This window comes from Tinamus guttatus, unplaced genomic scaffold, assembly GCF_059628265.1.
Source record: "Tinamus guttatus ecotype Peru unplaced genomic scaffold, ASM5962826v1 Tinamus_guttatus_pri_ptg000083l, whole genome shotgun sequence".
NCBI lineage: Eukaryota > Metazoa > Chordata > Aves > Tinamiformes > Tinamidae > Tinamus > Tinamus guttatus.
In genome coordinates this window covers 442,252-464,537 of record NW_028288617.1, presented here as the reverse complement: position 1 = coordinate 464,537, position 22,286 = coordinate 442,252, and the positions used below count along the sequence as shown (strand labels likewise).

Below are 22,286 nucleotides of genomic sequence, written 5' to 3'. Positions count from 1 at the left end.
AAGATTAACAGAAATTTATTCTCAAATAGATTTGAAGAGGTATTAGTCAATTTTTATGTTTGATGGTCCCTAAAATACAGAAGTCTATTTCCTATGCATTTAGCTAAGACAGTTACAGTATCAAATATATTAAATCCAAGTAAGGTAACTGGAAAATTAAGAGATTCTGGACACAGAAACTCCTCATAATCTCTGAGGGAAGAGACCAGAACAGAGATGACTGCTACAGAACCTATTTTTTTTTTTCAAATCGTATCAGTTTGATCTAATGAATGATACTACTTTCCACACAAGTCTTACTTAGTTTGCATCCTTAGACCAGCGAAGTTACAACACTCCTGCCTTTAAAAAGCCATGTGTGTAAGTGATTCATGCGTTGCTCTCAGTTGCGCAGATGCAGATTTCATCTTGTCTGACACATAACCCACCTCACCCGTAACTCTGTGTAAGGTCTAGTTATACAAACTCCTTCTGCTGTCCAGGCATGAAGACAGGATATTCCAGCATGCCATTTGCCACTACCTTGTGTTCAACACCTCTGCCAGCATGGGATGACTCATACTCTTGATGTGTTTTATCAGTCACTCCTGATTAAACCATGAACTTACATAATTAACTTCTACAATGTGACTAGCTTATACTTGGTTAAGGTTCGGTGAATTCCACACAAGTATCATCTTGCCTTAGGCCAGACTTGTTGAAGCAAGTCAAAATACAATCCGTTAAATTTAACAGAAAAAAATAGAGCATAATTTTAGTACAATGTCAAGGCATGGTTGTATGTCCGAATACTTTAGTTTTGTTCCCTACGCATCCATGTATAGGGCCCGCCCCGCCCCGCTGCTCGGCAGGGTTGCTCAGGCTGCTCCTGCGCTGCAGGCCCCAGGCCTGGACCCTGCAGAACTGCTCTCCGGCCCCTCAGGCCCTGTCTGGACCCTGCAGAGCTGCTCTCCGGCCCCTCAGGCCCTGCCTTATCCCGGCGTGAGGGCCGAGGGATAAGCACGAGCAGCCCCTCCACCAGCCTCTCCTCGCACGTCCGCAGGGAGCTGCCGTCAGCCCCAAACTGACCAGATCACTGCCCGAGTGACTGGGAAAGTTGTACGATTCCAGGCACTGGCAAGTGCCCAAAAGAAGAAGGAAGGGGTGGAGAAGGAGGTTAAACAAACAAACGAACACACACACACACCTTACTCTCTTTAGAGTAAGTCTATCTTTTACTGGATCATCACAAAGATGCGACATTATAATTACTTGTTTATAAGCCTAAGCATATATGAAAAGGACCAGAGAAATTAGTATCAAAAGCGGAAAGTAAGTTTATTTTAAAAAGACAGAAAAACTTCAGCACAAAAATAAGTACGTTACAGAGTAGTCACCTTGTTACAGACGTATCCACATCCCCTCATAAACCATGTGGAAGATGAATCTTTTATTTACACTTTACATGACACTTGCTCTGGCTTAACATCAAATTTGCCATCACCAACATGCTATCTCCACATCAATTCACAGTGTATATATATAATGTACTGGAACCATCAACTTGTCCCTTGTGCCTGCAGAACAGACTTTCCCTGCAGATCCCTTTGCGAATCCCATCACTGAAATAAAGTTGGTAAAAAACACTTCCAGATGTGGTCTATGTGTCCCTTCTATGGGTCCCCCAGATGTGGTCCCTTCTACGAAGGGGAGCAATGTGGCTTCTAAATAGAAGGTTTTGGTAATCCCCACTCCTCCTCCATACATGAGGCTTTGCTCCATGCAAGACATCACTCCATATCATTCTGTCTGCCATAAATTTTCTTAGTATTTCACAATGATCAAGAGTTGTGCACAAGCACAACTGTAATATTTTATTCAATTCCTGAATATATATTCCTAAAATATATTAATCCTGCCCACTTGTTTAATTACCATTTTTTATTTAAACTTTTTCATTTCACCCATTGCTCCTCTTTGCTTTTGACAGCTCATGAATGACTCAGTTGCATCATCCTTTACTTCACTGCATTAGGGAGGCAAGTGAATCAGTCCTGCTATGGGCAATATGCATTGCATGCTTGAGAAACGGTATAGCTGTAGCCAAATCAGTGACATTTTTTTTTTCTCCTGACATCTTGTGCAAAAATTATTTTAGGTCAGTCATATTTATTTTAAGAGGACCAAAGAACAGAGATGGGAAGCAGCAATATTTCAGTATATTTCTGTATTTTTTAATATGTGGGAACATACAGTTAATGAAATATCGATGCTTTAATCACAGGGTAAGTAAACTTTTAGATAATATGTAAATTAGACAAGACTATAACAAGGTTATGGTATATGTTATTATGTTATACCTAAAAACACAATGATCTGCACAAGAAAAAGAAACTAAATATTTTTATAGAGTCTCATTTTCCTGTCTGCACTTAAATTTGTGTTTGTAGAGTGAAATGAAAAAAGAATTTAAACACAATAAAAAAAATATAAAAAGTACATATAAAATACATCCCTGGAATGATTATCAGTGTTTTTAAAAAGTTGTATCTTTACAAAAAGAAAAAAAAAAAAAGGGGGGGTGAGGGATTGCTGGGACGTGGGGAAGGCTTTTAGAAGTAAAATATTACCTTACTTCCATCTAGTTATCTAATCTCTGTGGCACCATTTTAGCTGATCTCTACTTTTAATGTAGAGTTTAAACAATTCAAGTTGTAAGACAATACATACTGTATGTTAAGTATCAAAGACTAAAAAACTCCAATAAAAGAAAATAGACTTTGTATATGGCATATATTTCACTTTACCTTTCATTGTTTCATGAAAATATGTTTGATTAAATTATAAAACAGCAGAAATTAGGCAACTTACATTTCATCAGAAACAAGATGATACTGACAGAGGTTGTTTTAAATACTACCCTTCAAGGGCCTGGAAACAATATTCCTATTGCACAGTTTCATACTAACACAGCGTCCAAAATCACACTATGCGCACGGTCATAAAACCATAAAGATTTTCAGGCTTCAATTACGCTTGAAAGAAGTTAATTCAGTGCATCAGGGAGAATAGTGAGAGCAGTTTGATACCAAGGGGAGAGAAGTCCTCTTTGCCGCCTCTCACCCACTCACACATTCTGTTGTCACAGAATATCTGCACCTCACCTGTGGCTTCTTGCAACCGTTAGCAGCCCCATGTTTCGCATGACAAGTATACCTATTTACTATTTTCATTTAAGGGATACTTTCCCCAGGAAGATTCAACTTACAGAACCGGCCTGACAGTGCCTTTGATGAGGTCTGGGAGAGATCACACACACCCAATAAAACCCCTCCCAGGGACCGCCTGAAATGCCATTTACATCACAAGTGGAAGGAAGAACACGATGGTGCTTGTCTAGCCCTTTAGAGACCCTCCATCGCCCACGTGTGTCACTCCACACCTTGGCAGAGTCTCCTGGAGGGAGCTTAAAGGCCTGAGCTCATTCTGAAGGCTGTATCATTACTATGCTCATCTCTGAACAACATCATTCCTTCACCTATGTATTTAAGAAATAAAAGAGAGAGAGCCATATGCTTCACGTCACTTTCATATGCATACACGAATGGGACAAATTTAGCACTTCTTAAAATACCAGAAATCCATAATGAATTTGTGCCATAGCAACAAGTTGATCTAATTCAGTCACAGGACATAAGAACTGCAAAATAATAAAATAATAGAGCTGTGCAGGCAGAAGACTGTCACGCTAATAATTTTTGTGTTTTGATTTTCCAAATATCACAAAAGTTTATGTTCACTCTTTACACAATATTCCAGTTGTGGAGAAAAAAAATAGCACTTCTGTATCAGTGACTTTTGACACCAAGCTGTGAAAATCCATGTTCTCTCCCAGCTTTAAGTGCAAAATAGAGGTGCATAAATTTCCATGAGGTCAAAACTAAATTAAACTTAATCCTAAATTGAGGTAGCACTTTTAACCAAGTTGCTTTCCAAGAACTTCAGAAAGAAACCAAGGAATTTCTGAAATAATGTCTCTATTAGCAAACTTTAAACATTTAGTGAACGATGCTTTTTTTCCTCCCTCTTTCCACTTGGAGCATTTTAGGAATTCAAGACTTCTTCTTTAACTTTTTCTTTTTTACCAGGAAAATACTGTTTAGTCCATGCACCTTTAGGACCTGTGGCATCTATTGCAACATCAATGGAAGAATCTGGAGTCATCCACTTCAGAAACAGCAAGAAAAGGAAGTTCAAAACAGCAAAAAAAGCAAAAATATAACCAGTCACCGGGCCACAATGAGATATCAGTCTATTGAGTCGCTCACTCATCGATAAAACCACTTCATCTGCAACCTTCTCATACACCTAAAACAAACAAACAAACAAAACAGTACTTTGTTGTCAGTATGGGTGCAAAATGCATTACCTACTCCTAACTATTAGATTGGACAATACTGCCCTTTTTAGATTTCAAATGCTGTTTTATGAATACTGTTCTAGATGCTTCATGAATTTACACAATTGTTGAGGAGAAAAAGGAAAATGGCAGAACTCAAGTGTTTTATTAAATAGGAAGGCAGTAAATTTAGCTTTCATCTAGTGCTGCAAAGAGTTTTTCTTCAGAATTATTTCAATCCACTTCTAATCTCATATTCACGCCAGCCAGAAGAAAACAGTCCCAACAGACAATTACTCCATTTTCAGCCCAAAGAAAGAACTCACGGTTGACTGGGAAATCTGATCTCTGCATCTAAACAACCAAATGAATCAGAACAAGACACTGACCTTTTATTTAAAGAAACACTAGTAATTTTTACTATAGCAAAATTAAATTAATATGCCAATCGAACACATCCTACAAGTGACTTCATGATATATGTACTAACTACAACCACTAAAAAAGTAGTCCTGTAATTCACAGAATAGAAACAAATACATAATTCAAGAACTCTTAAAGGAAACAACTCTTTGTATACTTAGAACATTACAGACTTCATCCTACAGAAATATTGATAAGCTAACCAACACCTTCCTTCACATTTAATAAGTTCTATGCATTCCTCTCCTAATTACACCAACGTTTTCTTAACAGAGTTGGTTTTCACTTTCTTAAACAAAAGTGAAAGAGTAAAGAGAGTCCTCAGTGGCAACAAAAACAAACCCACTGCAGCTGAAACGTTCACTGCAGCTACAAAAACAAATACGAATTGTAGCGAGGGCACTTAAAAAAAAAAAAAAAAAAAAAAAAAAAAAAAAAAAACAGATACTGGTTGTACATGATACCTCTTCATGCAGGCTTATAACAGGGATATATATTTGAGCAACACCTCAGAGTAGGTTAAGTTGCATGCGATTCAGCTACTTGCTTGCCTAAAACATAGCAGCTTAAGCCAGAAGTGGTATCAGCTCCTATGGAGATGTAACAGCATTACAGTTAATATCCATCATTCGCTGCAGAGTTTTCACACCAAAGTGCAATTCAAATTCTGAGATGTGAGTTCAGAAATTTGGTAAATTATTTTCACTACAATCACAGCTAATGTATATTCAGTTACATTTACAGGTATTGAGAATATAGCTATCTCTTATTTTTCTAAAACAGTTATTGTGTTACGCACAAAACTGTGTCAAGAACTCCTTTTCCTTTTCCTACATCTTATAAAGCATGTTTTCCAGTTATGCCAGGAGAGTTATTTACCGTGAAGATTCAATTTAAAAAAAAAAAGAGAGAGAGAGAATAGAAATGCAACTAATGTAACTAAGGGCACTATCTGTTCTTCAGTATGTTTACCAACAGTTATGGCATAAAAGGAATACAAATAGGAAAAAAAAAGTCTAGCTGGGGCAGGTATATTTGGGAACAAAGGTAGGTGTACTTGACCGAAGGCTCACCAAGAAATTACAGAAAATTGTACACCGTAATGTTTCAAAGAAGTCACTTTTCAGAACTGCATGTTAAGAAGCAAAAGTGAGTTGCACTTACTTTCTCAGTTCTCTCTGCTACATTCCTCCATGTGTAAAATGTCTTTACTTTATTATGAATAGCTTCTGGAGATGGCAATGTTCCTGATCTGAGCTGGGCAATAGCTTTTTCCAATCCATCACACAGAGATTTCACTGAGGGTTCACACAAAAGAATAAGATCTTCTGGAAGCACCTCAGGAATCCCACCAACTCGTGTACTCACCACCTTTGAAAGAAACAACAACAAAATAGCACAGGCTGCATAAAAATAGCAAACATGCAACATAAAGTGCAGAGATATTGTTATTAAACTGTTTTGATGAAGTACTTGAGAGGAGACAGGAGAGAAAAAAAAAAAAAAAAGCATCAGTCACTCAATGCCATGAAAGCAGAGATTGATACTATATTCCAGGAATTAATGAGAACTGAAGGTCTAGATCCAGGATTCATGAGATCTGAAGGTCTTTTCTTAGAGAAAAGGCAGCATAACAGGTTACCTGCAACTACATTCATAATCATTCTTTGGTAGCACTGTAAAATGGAAGACTATCCAGTGAATAGTTTATGAGACTGTTACCCTTCTTAAGTGTGTCTGTCACAGCATGCATCTAAATCTGTTTAATTTGATTTTCAACTTTTGCTCCCTAGTGCTTCACAGAAACTACAATGTCTGCTTGGAAAAGACAGTTTTACCTCATTCACCGGGTTTCTAACCTGTTTCTAGGCTACTGAACATTTGCAATATGTACATATAAAACACGCATATATTTCTCTAAAAGTTCGGTAACTCTTAAGTTGAATTATTATTTTTAAAAGGGAAGGAAGATGCTGGTAAGATTTATGTTATAATCCGTAAACGGTAGGCAACAGTAAGAGCATTGCAGAACTTTCCCAACTCTAGAGAGGAAAATGGATGGCTGGGGAGCAACCAGATAATAACTAATATCAAAGAATATTATATAAAAAAGTCTCTTGCATTTCTGTATTTCTTGTACACCAGATACTCCCAGCAATCTCATTTCTTTAAAGCCTCCCCCCTCCTTTTTGTTGTTGTTTTTATGTTTAAATCTGAGCTATTGATTAGCCAACAAGGTTATTGTTGCAAATGCTTCAGTGTTACCTCTCTCTTTCCCTCTTTTCTATCTGGAATCCCTATATGGTAAGGCAAATATACCAGCCATGCTCATGAACCATTTTTCTCCAAATTCTCATTAAATAGTCTCAAAGTAAGACTTTAGGCAAAACAACTACACCAAAACTCTGTAAAGCAGTACATACAGAAGAGCATCTTGGTGAGGCACTCTGGTTAGTTCAGAGGATATGAGAGTTAGTAGATCTACATGTTATTCACAGTTCTGCACAAGTTTCTTCTGGGAGCTTGAGCAGTTTTGGTTAACCCTTCTGACTCGGTTTCCAGGTGATCTGCAAATGGGGAGAGCACTTGCTCACCTTTGTAAAGACAGGGCCTCAGACGAAATGCAATGTCACAACAACATATTACTAAGTCATGAACTTTGTTTAAAATGCGCTCACACATGCTCTGTAGAGTCAGCATCTTCTCTTACCTGCAAGCCACAGCTTGCTGCTTCCACAATTGCCATACAGAAGGCTTCAGTGAGAGAAGTGTTGAGAAAAATGTGCCCCTGAACAAGGACATTTCTAACATCCTGGTGTTCCAAGGCTCCCAGAAGACGGACCCTGTAGGTAAGAAAGGGTGCAGGATAACCACTATATTTTCAGTCTAAACATGCTATGTAATATATACTGAATAAGTTATGAATATATACTGAAAAAGTTATGTTTTCCATGTTACAGAAGTACACAGAGAAGTAACACGCTTTTATTCTGGTAACTTTACTTTCTTACTTAAAGTTTTTACTTTACTTTCTCCGCTTTTTATTTTCATACGTAAAAAGCTTGCCAAAAAAAAAGTTGGGAGGAAGGTTGTTTTGTTTTGATGGCGGCTGCCTTCCAAACACTGCTACTATGCCATGACAACATTGCTTTATGCAGTTAATAACTAAGATTTGTCATCACTTCTTTGACTGGATGCAGTACATGAATTTGCAAGGCGAGGTCTGCTCAGTTTCAAAGCCCAAAGAGGTGGGGGGCAGGGAGAGTTTAGGATATCAGTGTTTAGGACCTATATTATTATGAAGGTAACACTAGGAAACCAGAAGATAGAGAAGAGTAATACTAACAGATAATTTTATCTTCCATGCCATGGGGAAGCAGAGGAAGCAATCCTTAGAGTGAAGCACAGAACAAGCAACAGAAGATAGAGGCCTCACAGTAAGGAATTGGGAACCTGGACACAAGAGAAAACTGGAGAGCAAAAATCTCTGCATTTGTGAGGATGGTCACAAAGTTTCTTAACAGAAGGCTGCCCAGAACCTCTACTCTGCAATAAAGCAGGAAAATGGGCAATAGGCAATTTTGGATGACATTTACCTAGTCATTATGCATTACATATTTACTTCAAAAGAACAGAAGTTGTTTCTGTTTGTCCATAAATTTCCTAAGTTGCACACTGGGAACATAGTATTCTAGAATATACATGAATAACTATATACAGTTAAGGCTATCCTAATTCTGATGAAGGTTACGTTTCCAACTTTTGGTAGGAGGGAGTAAGGAAAAGTGGTTTTGTTTTTAGAAGAAAAAAGAAAAAAAAGCATAAGGGAAAATTAAGAAACTTATATTTGCTATAAAAATGGTGTTGAACAAGAACAAATCAAAAGTCTCACAAAAATATAAAACATATGTCATAGGAACAGTTTGGTAACACAGTAGCATCTACATGTGCGTATACACACACACACAAAGTCATATGAGATAGGCACTACCCTAAAGAGCTTGATTTAAAAGGACAAGAACGAAACAAAGCAGAAACGACATCCTCATGAGCAATTAGCCAACTAATCCTTAATACCATACATCATTATATGGCAATATAACAAAAGTAACCCGAACACCACAATTGCAGAGAGGAACATGAATAAATTTAGATTTTCCCTGAATCATCTGAAGGTTACCACAGGGTCTATTCGTATAACAGTGACTGTCGTATCTGCTTTGCCCTTAATGACTCTCCTCCTTCTCCAGGGTAAGTTTTTGGGATTTCTTTTTTTTTTTTTTTTTTTTTTTTTTTTTTTTTGGGGGGGGGGGGGGGTGTGGAGAAGAAGAGGGGAAAGAGAAACAAGAGAGAGTTGCTGTTTTCTTCCCTGTCCCAGAGTACACTGAAGGACTGCAAACACACACAGAACAAACCTGTCATGTAGCTGGTATCTTTCCCGGACTTCTTCAAGAACAATTCGCTTTGGTCCTTCTCCTCCAACCAAGAAATGCAAATCTGGGTATTTCTGACAGAGCTCAGGAATTATACCACTTAGCAAATCTATACCTAAGAGTACAAAATTTAAAGCAAACTGTTAATGTATTTCATTTTAGAACTTATCACGATGTAGCCTACTGCTATAACTCTACTGGAGGGGGAGGAAGAAGGTAAAGTCATGGTGTCAGAAGGACTGTTATGTTGCTAGACATAGAAGTTGGATAAAAGACATCATGTGACTTATTACAAGACAAATATGAAAAAGAAAAAAAAAACTTGCTGCTTGATTAAAAACAGTAGTAGAAACGTTCTTAACACAATGTGTAGCTTGGGGTCTAAACCCTGTTCCTGAAATAATGCAAACTTTCCATTTTACAAGTGTCAAAAGATACAAGACCTCAAACCCCCAAGCGAGCAGACCGAAACGTACATTTCTTCTTCTTGAACGCACAGGCAGCAGCTCACAAAGTGGCCAAAGTCCCCTTTCCCATTTAATCCACGCTGCGGATACGGCTATCAAACAAAACCCGAAGCGCGCTCACGCCGCGGCCCCCGTTACCTTTTCTGTAAACGAGCCTGCTGACCACGACCACGGTCACGGTGCTCTCATCCCTTCTCGACGGGTCCGGCGTGAAGTCGGTGGGGTCGACGGCGTTGGGGATGACGGAGACGATGCGCGGGTCGAGCGCCGCGCGCAGCACCGTGTTCTCCTTGCTCGTGTAGGAGACGCAGATGATGTGGTTGGTGTCGCAGAGCGACACGGTGAGCAGCTTGTTGGTGAGCACCGAGCTGACGTCGGCGAAGCCGAAGAGCGAGTGGTCCGTGAAGACGGTGCGCAGCCCCATGGTCTTGGCGTGGAAGAGCGCGTCGTGCGCCATGGCCGAGAAGGAGCTGTGCGCGTGCACCACGCTGACGCGCTCGCGCACGAAGATGTGCCGCAGCAGCGGCAGGCTGTGGAAGAGCGTCGTCGCCGTCGACTCGTTGTACATGACGCGCAGCGGCAGGTAGTAGACCTTGAGGCCGCGCGTCAGGTAGCGCACGCCGCGGCGGGCGCCGTACGCGTGCGTCACCACCACGACCTTGTGGCCCCGCGCCACGAGGCACTGCGACAGCTGGTACACGTGGCTCTCCACGCCGCCCATGTTGGGGTAGAAGAAGTCCGACACCATGCACACTGTGTGCCACCGCCGGCCCGCCATGCCGCCCCGCGACGCCATGCAGCCTACACTCACGCACACAAGGCGTCGCCACACAGGCCCGGCCGCCCGCCGGGCGCCGCCATGTTTCGGGGCGGCCCCTTTAAGACGGCGAGCGCCCCCCGGGCCGCCGGGGAGCCGGGCGGCAGCGCGCGGCCGCGCGTGCGCGCACGTACCCGCCCGCTTCCGGGCACGGCCGCCGGTCACCGCGGCAGCCGCGCGGCTCGCCCCGCCCCTTCCCCGGCCGCGCGGCGCGCGGGAAAAGGCGCGGCCAATCGGAGCGGCCGCAGCGACGTGTGCGTGTGACGTCAGGGAGCGCGCCCCGCCCCACGCCCTTGGCAGCCGTTGGCTGGGCGGGGCGGGCGGCCGTTGGGGGTGGCGGCTCTCGCCTCGCGCTCCTCCTGCTCGGCATTTTCCTAATAAATCCCGCGGGCCGAGCCTCAGCGTTTGCCTTGTTTTAGCTTGTTTGGTGGTTTCGTTTAAGCAGCTGCTGTGCCCCGGGCAGTGTGGGATGGTGTCTCCGTTCTCCTGAAACAGCATGGATGCAAGTGCAGTGAAAAATCTGTGTTGGTAGCTTGCTGTTAAAAAATCTTGTACATGCCCAGCCCTTTTAATCTAAGGCCTATGAAAAAGTGAGCTGCACACTGCAAAGTAACAGATTTGTTTTGACACTTCTAAGAAGTCCTTTTTTTTTCTTTATTAACCCCCTTACTGGTGGGGATGTTTTTCAGGCTTACGCTTTGGCTTCAGCAGTAACAGCAGGAACTCCACAGTTTCTCAGTCTTTGCAGCAAGTGCTTAAAACTTTCCCTTTGCAGATGGAAATTTGAAGTATCCTGGTTCATAAGAGCTGCCAAGCAATTTGAGCTTTGAGAAACAAAAGCTCATAACGTAAGATTTGCTATAAAACCTCAGTCGGCCTCGCTTGGCTGTGTATTCCAGGTCTCCTCAAAAAGGTTTGGACTCAGCCCTCACCAACTCTAGCTCCACTGCTACTCGCTGGCAAGAAAGGATGTTTCCGCAGCAATCTAGAGCTGCTTATGCCTATCCTATGTGCTCCCAAATATATGTTTTGTAGCTGCTTCCCTAGCAGCTAGATTTCTTCTGGGTAAGATTTCTGGTATGAATTCTGCCCTATTTGGTCTTACGCAGTAAACTCCTATGTGGTTATCTGTGGCATTAGTAACAATGCTTATTGACATAGACCAAAGCACTGGTTGGATTAAGCCTTGGGCAGGTCAGGCCTGGAGGTGGTGTATGGAGAAAGGCAGAGGAAGAAATCAAGCACTTCGTTTTGAGGAAAGGGGTTGGTGCGCTAAGAAAACCACCCCTTCGATTTTCGGCCGTGTTTGGAGGCAGTAACCGGTATTGCTCCATCCGACTCTGTCATCAAGTGCTGCTTGTAGGTGGAGCTCCTGGCAAGGACCTGAATTTCAGGAGGAGAAGCTGGGCGTGAGGCCGGAAGGGCTGAGGTGTCCTGCTGTGGAGCGGAGGGTCAGGGGACCAATGGGTCGTTTGGGTCCTACTTCACTGCAGAAGCGGGAGTCTGGATGTAAAGCAGCTGCCTTGGATTAAATGTAGGAGAGAACCAACTAGTGTCAACACAACGAGGATCTTTGGTCCTCTCAGCTCCACCACGTGGTCTCTGGTAACTCACATTAGTAGGTTGCTTCAGGGTCAGGCTGCCCTGAAGAGTTACACTGTATGCAGTAGTAACTGCATTTTTGACTGTCAGAAAAAAAAAAAGTTTTAGAAAGTAATTCCTTTTCCTTTTAGACTGGCTACTATTGCTAACAAACTTCTTTGTAGCTGAGCTTTGCAAAAACCACAGAAGATGCTGACTGCCACAGAGCACTGCAGCTCTTCTCTTCAGCAAGAGAAGTGGAATCTGACGTGGTCCCTAACCCCTGACCACGGTGCAAATTCAAGACGCCAACGCTGGTTCACAAAACCTTTCACAGGACAGAACTGGATCGTCCCAGAAATCTTTCTTCTGCCACATGATTTTGAGGCCCTCTCGACGTTTGTCTACACGTTGGACAGGATACAGAGCTTTCTCAGCAGTTGGCCATAAACCCTGGAATGTCTTTCTAAAGGTCAAGAGAAAATATGGCTAAAGTTTTCTGCCTTTGACCCCTACGTGCTAACTGTGATGTCCTGACATCGCTGTTCCGCATGAAACATGGCTAGTTGTGTTTTATGTCATATCACCAGCTCCACACAATCCCACATATACCAGCAGCCTCCTTCTACTGTCATCTCCAGTGATCCTGAAAAATTTATGTCTCCCAAGAAGCTTAGGAAAAAGCCTTAAAGAAAGGGAAGGGATATATGCAGATTTGGCAAATATATTTGATAAATTTTCCATTCACAATTGTTTCACAAGGACAGGATAACTCACATTTTCCAGCTTATGTTATTATGTTGTTTATTCATAAAGCCTCATGTCTGTCTTGCCCTGATAAAAGGTGAAACCGTTGGTGTAGGGACCAAGTGCTGAAGAGAGAATCAAATTTGTTTCCTTTCTAAACATCAAGCTTGATCCGTTCATTCCCTCATTTAAAGTACATACAAGGTCAAAGTAAGACTGTGGAATATGTAAAGCAGAGAGTGAAGATGTTAAACCAGTGACAGCAGAAAAATTATTGCTCCTAAGCCTGGCTGTAGAATGCTCCCTAAAGCACTGTCATAAATTGAGTTAATGGAGAGGGAAGACAGAGGAGACTTAAAGAGACTCCTGTGGCTTTGTGCCGCAAGCAGATGTCATCTTGCCTCAAGGAGAGCAGTTCAGTATTCTTGAAAGCAAAGGAAAACTTTATGCCAGGTGCTGTATTACGTTCCTCTCAGCCTCCCCTCAAAAATACCAGCTTGGTGGAGTAGTTTTTCTTGGTGGAGTAGCTTTTCTAGGTGGATAAGCTGAGGTATTACAACAACTGCAGAATTCATGAAATGTGCACCACCCATTTTAAAAGAAATGCTAGGTGAAGTCTGTGTATTTAACAAAATTTAGATATCCAATTCTGTGAGTCTCAAAAAGGAAAATCACAAATGTGGATTTCGATTTAACACATTTTTTTTTATAACTGATATATCTAAAGCACATGGTTTTATTGCTTCAAAACATGAGTAGCTCATAAAAAGGTGATCAGCTATTCACAAAGCAATTCACAAACAAGCAGCCAAGCAGTATCATTCCGGAGCCTAATATCATGGTGAGATAGCAGTGGTGCTGCTGGAAAAAAATAGTTCCTTACAGCCTAGATCCCGTATTGATGAAATCCTGCAAAAGCTGGATGGGATATTAATACGCTTTTTTAAAATAAAGCTTTCAAGGTGAACAGGTTAATAAACTGCAGTGCAGTTCATGAAGGAAATTACTATTAAATGCAAACGGTAAAAACTGTCTTGTCTTTCAGCCAGATTTCTTTCTTAGGTTCCAGGAAATGTTTCTCCATTTTGCCAGCACATCTCCCTTCCAAGCAAGATGTCCAAGGCAGGTGAATTTACTGAGGGATGTGAGAAGTTGCTCAGCAGTTCCGTCTGTCTGTTTGGTCTCACATCAGTATCTACATTGTGCCCTTCATGCACGTCCCAAGGTTGCGATCCCTCAGACGTCCTTTGCGTACCTTTGTATACTACAGCGCCACGGTGCCAGGTTTCCTTCTCTCATCTCAGGACAGTGAAGAAGAGGAAGAGCCTGTGCCCGTGTCAGACATCATCTGTGTCTCACCGTAATGTGGGCTGGGCAGCAACCAGGATGTGTCCCCAGGAGCGGCTTCCATGCCCCTGAGCTTTCTGCACAGAGTGCACTCCGGTCCTTCCCAGTGCTTGGCAGTTGCTTACAGGGTAGTGGAAGTTGTTGTAGATGGCCCTCTCTTACATGACCCAGACATCAGTCTTTCACTTCTTTTCAGGGAACATTTCAGTGCCTAAACAGACGATCTCATGATCCTTCTCTGTCCCCAGCAGAAGTTGGAGTCAAGAGCAGGTCCTGGTTGCTGTCTTTTTTCCCTTCATTTTCATCTGAGTCAATGATGCCTCCATGTATGGGGTATAAAAATCTTGGACACACAATGCTACAATGCTCTGTGATGACAGGGCTTCTTCTAACATTTCGAACTTGCCAGAAATATCTAACGTTGCTCTGTCAGGCCTCACAGATATCTGCCCTATGGTCAGTGCACAGCCAGCATCAGCTCTATAACATGTGACCCAATTAATCTGAGAAATACAATCACATGCCCGTGTCTGATCTGGATCAGAAATGATCCAGTAATGCACGGATCTGATAACCATGATGATGAACCTATAGCCTGATGCCCCCACTGGACTTTGCTTTGATTTTTTTTAACTCAAATTTACTAAACTTTAATGAGAATTGAACTGCAGATCTCAATTCCCATTTATTTAATGCTCTCATTTATGTAGCCTTGGAGCCACAATTAAGTGCTTTAGGATTTGTGCATCATTTCTATTAAAAGAGAAAGCCATTCTTACAGGTCCTCTATTTATCTTCTATTTATACAGGCTTTCTATTTGTAAAGACAAACATTGACAAACTCTTCAAAAAAATTATTCTTATAGAGTCAATACAAACTGAAAAGCCAAAAGTCCCCGATATATCTATTATTAAAATGTGAATAGAATGAGTTTAACTGAAAGTTAAGGCAGTATAAAAAAAAACCAGTAAAAACAGAAAGTGTAGCGACGACAGCAGATGGAGCTATTGGAAACTTAAAAAGTATTGGGTCTGGTGGGGATGCAAAATATTCTCTGTACAAGGCTGAAAAATCTGCAGCTGGTAAAAAAGAGTCAGCATGACAAAATGGTATGTTTAATTTCTTATAGCTAATTGTCCTACCACAGATATGCTCCAGAACATTATCAGCACTATTCTCAGTGCCCATGATACCCTTTATTGCAGAACTTGGCTGCTTTTGGTGTGGTTTGAATTAAAAGAAAACTGCAAGTCTTATACAAACTAAGTATGAATTATCCAGTATTTAGAGAGTTTATATTTGGCCTTGAATAAATTGAACAAAGCAAGATTATACATTATACTTAAAAATCAGTATGAATAAAACAAGGTTTTCTTTAAATTGATAGCTTTATTGTAGCTGTTCCTGTCTAAAGATGGAAACAAGGGAAGGGCTGTGGAGGAAGCAGTCTTTTTTCTTTTACTGTTAGAATTGGCAAAGCTCAAGGAGTTTTCAGCTTCATAAGTCTTTCTGGTCATTTGAAATGGAAGCCACAGATTTCGAGCTTTGAGCAGATTGAAAATAATTGCTCTGAGTATAATTAAATTAAAATGGAGTAAAGCAAGGTGATAAGGCGATTACCCTCTAGGGGACAGTTAGAGAGGGAGAGGCAATTATTAGCTATGAAATTTTCAGGAGTGAGCTGTGGGTGGTTTTAAAATGGTATGTACAGGAAAATGCCAGATTAGAGAGAGGCCAGCTGACTTTATAGGGTTTTTCATGATATGCTTTTGTAATTTGAAGAATATATTGTGATTATCACAAAAACACTATTGGTAAGAAAAATAAAGTTTTCCCAAAAAGACAGAAGAATAGAAACCCACCAAGGAGAAGGAGGAATAAGAGTTTGCTTAGATAGCAAGATTAGGAGAAGGGAGGAAAATGTCTTGGATAGATACTTGGGCATATAGTCACCTAAGAGAAACTGATGGGTTGGTCTGGTTTTCTTGCATCACAGTTTCATTTGGATGTGTGAAATTAAACCACATGCCTGAAGTTCAATTTTCCTCAATTAAACATACCACTTTGTAAAATAAGGTGAATTAGCACCTGTTTTGTTACCTTCCTGTCACTTAATTTGGAATCATACTCGGTAGATGCATATTTTTCATATAACAATTGTTTTTAAAATATATAAAATACATTGCATATGTCTATATATAGAATATTTATATTAGAATTAGAAGCATTGCTTAGAAAATAAGCATTAGAGCTAGAATTAGAATTAGAAAACTAGAATTATAAAATTAGAATTACAGCATTAGAATTAGAGCATTGCTTGTCCAGCTATAAATGTAGCTTTTGATGCTTCAGTAACCAAACACCTTATCCGAGCTTGTGGATCCCCAGTGATGTTCTTAACCTGGGAGGGTCTTTCATGTTGAACAATATTGTGAAGTAGGATAAAAGTGAAGACAAAGAAGGGTGTCAGTGGCATAGAAGTCAGAACATAGACCAGGCCTGGACAGTATCCTTTTACGCAGTCATTTTGTTCATGGGCTAAGGAGTAGTTTCCTTTTAATTTAAAACATGTTTCCCCCCCACTGGAGTTAAAAGCTTTTGTTAAAGTTTTGAACAACTGTTGATGTAGGAGCCTGACAGAAATAAAATGAATGGCAGTATGTCATTTGTACACCCTGACTTGTTTGTATTTTTTTTATTTGTTTGTTTCTTTTTTGTTGTTGTTTGTTTCTTTTTTTAATATAGCCTATAATCAATAAGAACATAGATTCACTTTTCTTGGTAACTACCTTGTACTTCCACAGAGGTTCATTCACTCCAGGTGTCCACATTTAGAAACTGTAGCCTTTTTCTTATTTAAAATTGCAAAGCATTCATCCACTATTTAGCAAATGCATGTGAAACAGGGAGCTTGAGGGACTTCCCTAGTTTTATTTTGGATTTTCTAGGTTTCCTTTTCCTAGATTTTGAGGTTTTTCTATTCCTCAATTTCCTTTTCCTTTGTTCACACTACTGTAAAGCAAAGTAACTTGATTTAAATTCCATAACTTCTGGCTTTCTTTAATACAATAAGGCAAAAATCAGATCCACGGGTTTTTATTTTTCTGGTCCAAAAATGATGAATAGACCAGGGTGATAATCTGATGTCTAAGTGTCATTTCTTTTCAGATCTGATTAAGAAAACAAGTTGTCTTTTGATGCAAATAGTAGCTTGGAAACATCCAACTAGCTTCAGAATTTCCTGAGTCCAGACCACAAGTTCCCCAACACGTTCATGTGTGGGTACTGGGGGAGGAGGTCTCGCTGTTGTAGAATTTGAGATACTGGCATGGACAGTTTAGAGGTGGCAAAATACAGCCAGTGTATGTATCTTTTCCCCAAAAGTATGGCCTACTGACTAATCTCCAGCTGTGCACACTGTGCAGAGGGGGAATGGGACCCGCGGGTTTGGGAAGAACAGATGCAGGAGAGGAAGGGACCTTAAGAGTTAGCTGGACTTGATGCCCAAAGGATATATAGAGATTTGTAGGTTTGCAATATAGACGCTTGTGTTTATGACATGACTTATATATGCTCTGTCAGCCTCCCTGTGAGTAATGTTTCCTATAAGCAAACAGTATGTGGCATATGAATTGGTTCTGGAGTAATGGTGTCTATGCTTACAAGATGTGCTTGAGTTTTTTCACTGCCACATGAGATTTTGTTAGATCACATATACCTCTATCTTTCCAGAAAACACAGTTTTAAGAAGTGGGTAATGATTTCTTGAATCTTTGAAATGCACTGTTTTTATGTGTGTGTGTTTTTGTTTTGTGTATTGCTACAGTTCTCATTCAATCCGCTGCCTTCTCCCCTTTAAAAAGCAATTGGAAACTTGAAAGCTAACTATTAGTTAAAAATGATGTTTTTGGAGGCTTCAGACTTGCTTTATTCACAATTAACATTATTTAAACATTCTGATTCTTTTTATGCACAAGAATGTTTAAGAAGTATAATCCAAATGTAGCATTAAAGACTCCTCTCATTATATAAAAACTAAGACACATAAAAACAGGAAATTTTAGCATTATTATTCTGGCTATGAAATCTGTAAATCACATCCATATGTTTAAAAAGCAAGTCATGCTGAACGCAGTAATAAAAGGCGTTTCAAACTTCAAACAGAATGTTCCTCTGTTCAATAACCTTCCTTCTGAGAAGGTCATTTACTCATAGGTTAAGAGCTAATGACACCAGTCAAAAACAGATCTGCCATAAATTTTGCATACCTCATTTAAATCTTTTGAATTGTTTTATTGAATCTGTGTTATTAAATTCTTATCTATTGATATGAAAGATAACTTGAATCAATTCTGTTTTAAAGTTTATTGAATATTTGAAAATGGATCAACTCCAGAATTTCTCAAATAAAATAACAACTGTGAGCTTTTATAAATCCTCATCAAATTGTAGCTATTTGCTTGTGTTTCCTTCTCCACACAGAGCTCCTGACAGTATTTTTCTTTTAGTCATGATTTTCCATGTAAAGGATTTATGGCCTGTGCCATGATATTAGCAACATCCAGATCTCCTTTGGGCTGTGATAATCAAGACCATCACATAGTACTGGCATCCAGAGCGTTATGTCTAAACTCTTGAGTTTATTGCTTTGGGGAATGTTATAAATACCCAGGAGATATTCTAGCTTTTTCTCATACAAGAGAACAGGATGGAAAAGGGCAGCTCCCAGCAATGCAGACTGGCACAGGGCCTTGGGAGCAGATGATCTGCTAGGATAGGAATTTATTGTAGAAGAAATGAGCTTATGAGCTGTAAGCTCCCTGTTCTGCATGCACAGCCGTGAGCTAGAGCAGCCCCTGAAGCGTATGGGTCAGGGCTTCCGAAGGCAGGGGTGCCTTTCCCTGCCCTTCCACAGGAACCAAGGCGAGGATGAAGGATGGGCAGTGCCCATACTCCCAGTGTTTAGCTTGCAGGGTTAAGCATTGATATTTTCATGCCCCTGCACCAGTGCTTGTGAATCTGGCCTGTTCGGCTCACTTAGACATCTCTGCTTTGCTGTGGAGGATACTGCTCGCATTAGGTGATGTGCGGGAGGAGGCCTGGGCACGCTGAATTGACAGGGAGGGCTGCAGGCCTGCAGTGAAGCCTCCATGTGTGGAGTGGCCTTGAGTACAGGGCCCTGCAGAGAGGTGTCCCCGTCCCTGGCAGCCCTGGCACAGTGCGTGTGCGGGCCTCGCCGTGGCAAGCTGGCCTCACCAGCCACTGTGGAGACTCAACAGGCCAGAGATGGCTCGCTGACAGATTAGTGAGTTAACAGAGTGAGGAAAAGCGTGTGAAGCCTAATAAGTCTAATGCTGCACGCAGTGGGAAGGAGTTAACGTGACGACTAGTGCATCATTGGTGTGCGCTTACACACACACACACACATCTGTTATCCTGCACAGGCTTGAGCGTGGGTGTTAACTTTGTGTACTGAAGCTGACTATCCGACCTCACCAAAGAATCATTTTCATAGGTCTTTTACAAATTAGGCCCATGGATCCATAAAGAGCGTGAAAATTAAAATAAACTAGGCAAATATTAAAGTGTACAGGCTGCTTAGGCCACTTTTGTAAATGAATGCTATCATAAGCACTTCATCTTTCCATTTTCAAGAAAAAGCCCAAGACCTGTTCTAACTTCACAAGCTTTCTGCTTGTGCAAAATGGAAAATTGCGCTGTAAAATGGAAATTCCTCACAGATAAAAGAGCCATCAGGATTAAATATGAAAATAACACTGAATTTTACTTTGACCTTCAGATGTATTTTTGATGACCACAGATTTTCTTGTTTGAGTTGAGCATATTTATACCAAAAATATTTACTTATGCCTGTCACAAGGTGATCCACAAGAGTAAAGGGTAAAATTTGGCGTTAGAGGTTAAATTCACCTAGAGGCTTAAGGTGAAGCCTGTGGACGTAGCAACATTTCACTTGTCCCCATTGGGATCTTCAGTTCTAAATTAGACCTCAGGCTTTAGAGCTCCATTTTACAGTGGGTTGAGAAGCCACAAGAACTTCAGAGCAGGGTCACGGGGAAAGATAGTGGTGGCCAGGGATGGCACATTTCTAGTCTCCATATACTAATGGATGTTGTACTCTGGGCAGTTAGATAGCTCATCTTCAATTCCTCTCTGCCTCATTGACAGAAGCTTTTGAATTCAATTTTCTGCTTCCCAGTGACTACCATACCTAAGAGCCTTCTGGAGCTGGAGCAGCTCTGTTTTGTGAAAAATATTTAATACGCCCCCGGCAGGGCAGAAAACGGACAAAGACTCTATAGCTCAGCATTGACGATACTAAGACATTTCAGTCACTATATTTCAATTTTAAAAGAACTGGGCAATGCAAAAGCTTGAATTCTTGCCACACGTAGCTCAAAGTCAGACCACTGTGCACCCAGAGGGTGTGATCTCGTCTACACTTGCTTTATGTCAGTATGACTCTTCTGACTTCAGTAATTATTCATGAGCTAGCAGGCCGCCACTCAGATTCAACCTGTAAACTGTTTTCCAGTTTTTCTGTTGTTAAAGCACACTATGAACTACTGTGCACAGGCAATGTGGCTATGTACCTTAGCTTTTTTAATGCTTGGAAAAAAAAAGATTTTATCTGAACAAATATTGTTGTAGAGTCTCACACTAATGTGAATACCTTCTTACCTTATTATCCTGTAGGCTGCTAGTGCCAGTTAGCTTCTGTTCAGTATGAGTTGCCTGGGCTTGCACAGCATGGGGCCTCTGCAGCTCCTGGACTCCCTGAGGAATGTGCTAATGGTGTACCTTGTCAGCAGTCCAACCACAAGTGGGAGTACCCCCAACGAGGACGTCAGGAGACGTTCCTTCCTTGTGAGGACGTTCGTGTTATTCAGGACTTTACCCATCATCAGTCTGTGTCTGAATGTAGAGCTTCTCGGAGGAATGAGAGAAACGCAAAGGTGTGTTTCTACTGCCAAGCTGACTCACCTCTGGTTTGCACAGGGCTCATGTTCCCCTTTTCATCTGTGCATTGTGCAGGCCTTGCCCGTTGCACGTGCCCTGAGCTCTGAGGAGAGCTCTCAGCAGGAGACCCCAGTGCAGACCGGTGCATAAGGTTGCACCGGTCTGCAGGAGCTCCACCCAGTACGGTCACCAGTCAGACCACATTCTTTTCTCAGAGGCTCCTAGGTCGCTTCTCAGCACTGATAAGAAAAACATCCTGCTGGTATGTTTGCGTAGACCCAGATCAGAGACAGCTTAGTGGTCGCTCAGTCTGAGTAACCATCCAAGGTTAAATCTGCCATGCCTTATTCTGACAGAAGACACATTATATTGGTGCTTTGCCCATCAGCTGAATCCATTTTTACAGGATTTGGCTGTAAATTTGTTTTAAAGAAATCCTTTTTTTTTCCTATATAAATCTCAGATGTTCATCAACAAGCCATTTTCTCTTCTCTGTTGTGTCAACCTTTCCATCTCTGTAGCAACTGTTTTGTTTCCTCTATTCCATCTGTTCACAATGCAATATGGAGCTGGAGAGTTCAGTGATGGGAAAAAATGACTTAGCCGTCAAGACTATCACTTCCAATTCAGAATTGTTGCTTACAATGTTTTCTCTAGTCTGGCCAGTCCAGACTCCAGTGGCTCAGCAAATAAAGCTGTCTTGTACTTGATTTGGTTAAAACACTGTTATGCAGGCCTCAAAATGGTGAAAGGAATTTCAATGCAAAGGAGGTATTTCATAGCATGGTCAGCTAAAAAAAAAAAAAAACGTCTTTCAGTGGACCAAGCCTTTCCAAAAATCACTGAAGACTTGGTACTAGCGTGGCTGTCCACACTCTAGACAGATCCACACACCACACCAGGGACAAATAAATAAATCACATTTGGCTTTTGGGTAGATATGGGAAAAGCAATTCTTTACTGAAACTGTTGTAGAAAGTGACCTTGTTCCAACCCGGGTTCGGGAAGGGGCCAGTCCCAGTGGGACAAACATTAAGAATGCTGTACTTGAGATGGCTTTGCATTTTTGCTTATTTTCTTTTTCTTTGGCAGAGTTTTAAAGTAACAGAAG

The 22,286-nt window shown here is 41.2% G+C and overlaps 1 protein-coding gene across 1 annotated transcript; it reads right to left on the bottom strand.

Moving 5' to 3' along the window:
* Nucleotides 1-4,063: 4,063 nt before the first annotated feature.
* Nucleotides 4,064-10,461, bottom strand: PIGA (phosphatidylinositol glycan anchor biosynthesis class A). The gene is made up of 5 exons (XM_088520211.1): nt 9,840-10,461; nt 9,217-9,349; nt 7,512-7,644; nt 5,966-6,172; nt 4,064-4,347 (listed from the first exon to the last, which is right to left on the bottom strand). Exons 1-5 carry the CDS (start codon nt 10,447-10,449, stop codon nt 4,084-4,086), a joined length of 1,347 nt encoding a protein of 448 aa, XP_088376337.1. The 5' UTR covers nt 10,450-10,461; the 3' UTR covers nt 4,064-4,083.
* Nucleotides 10,462-22,286: the final 11,825 nt, after the last annotated feature.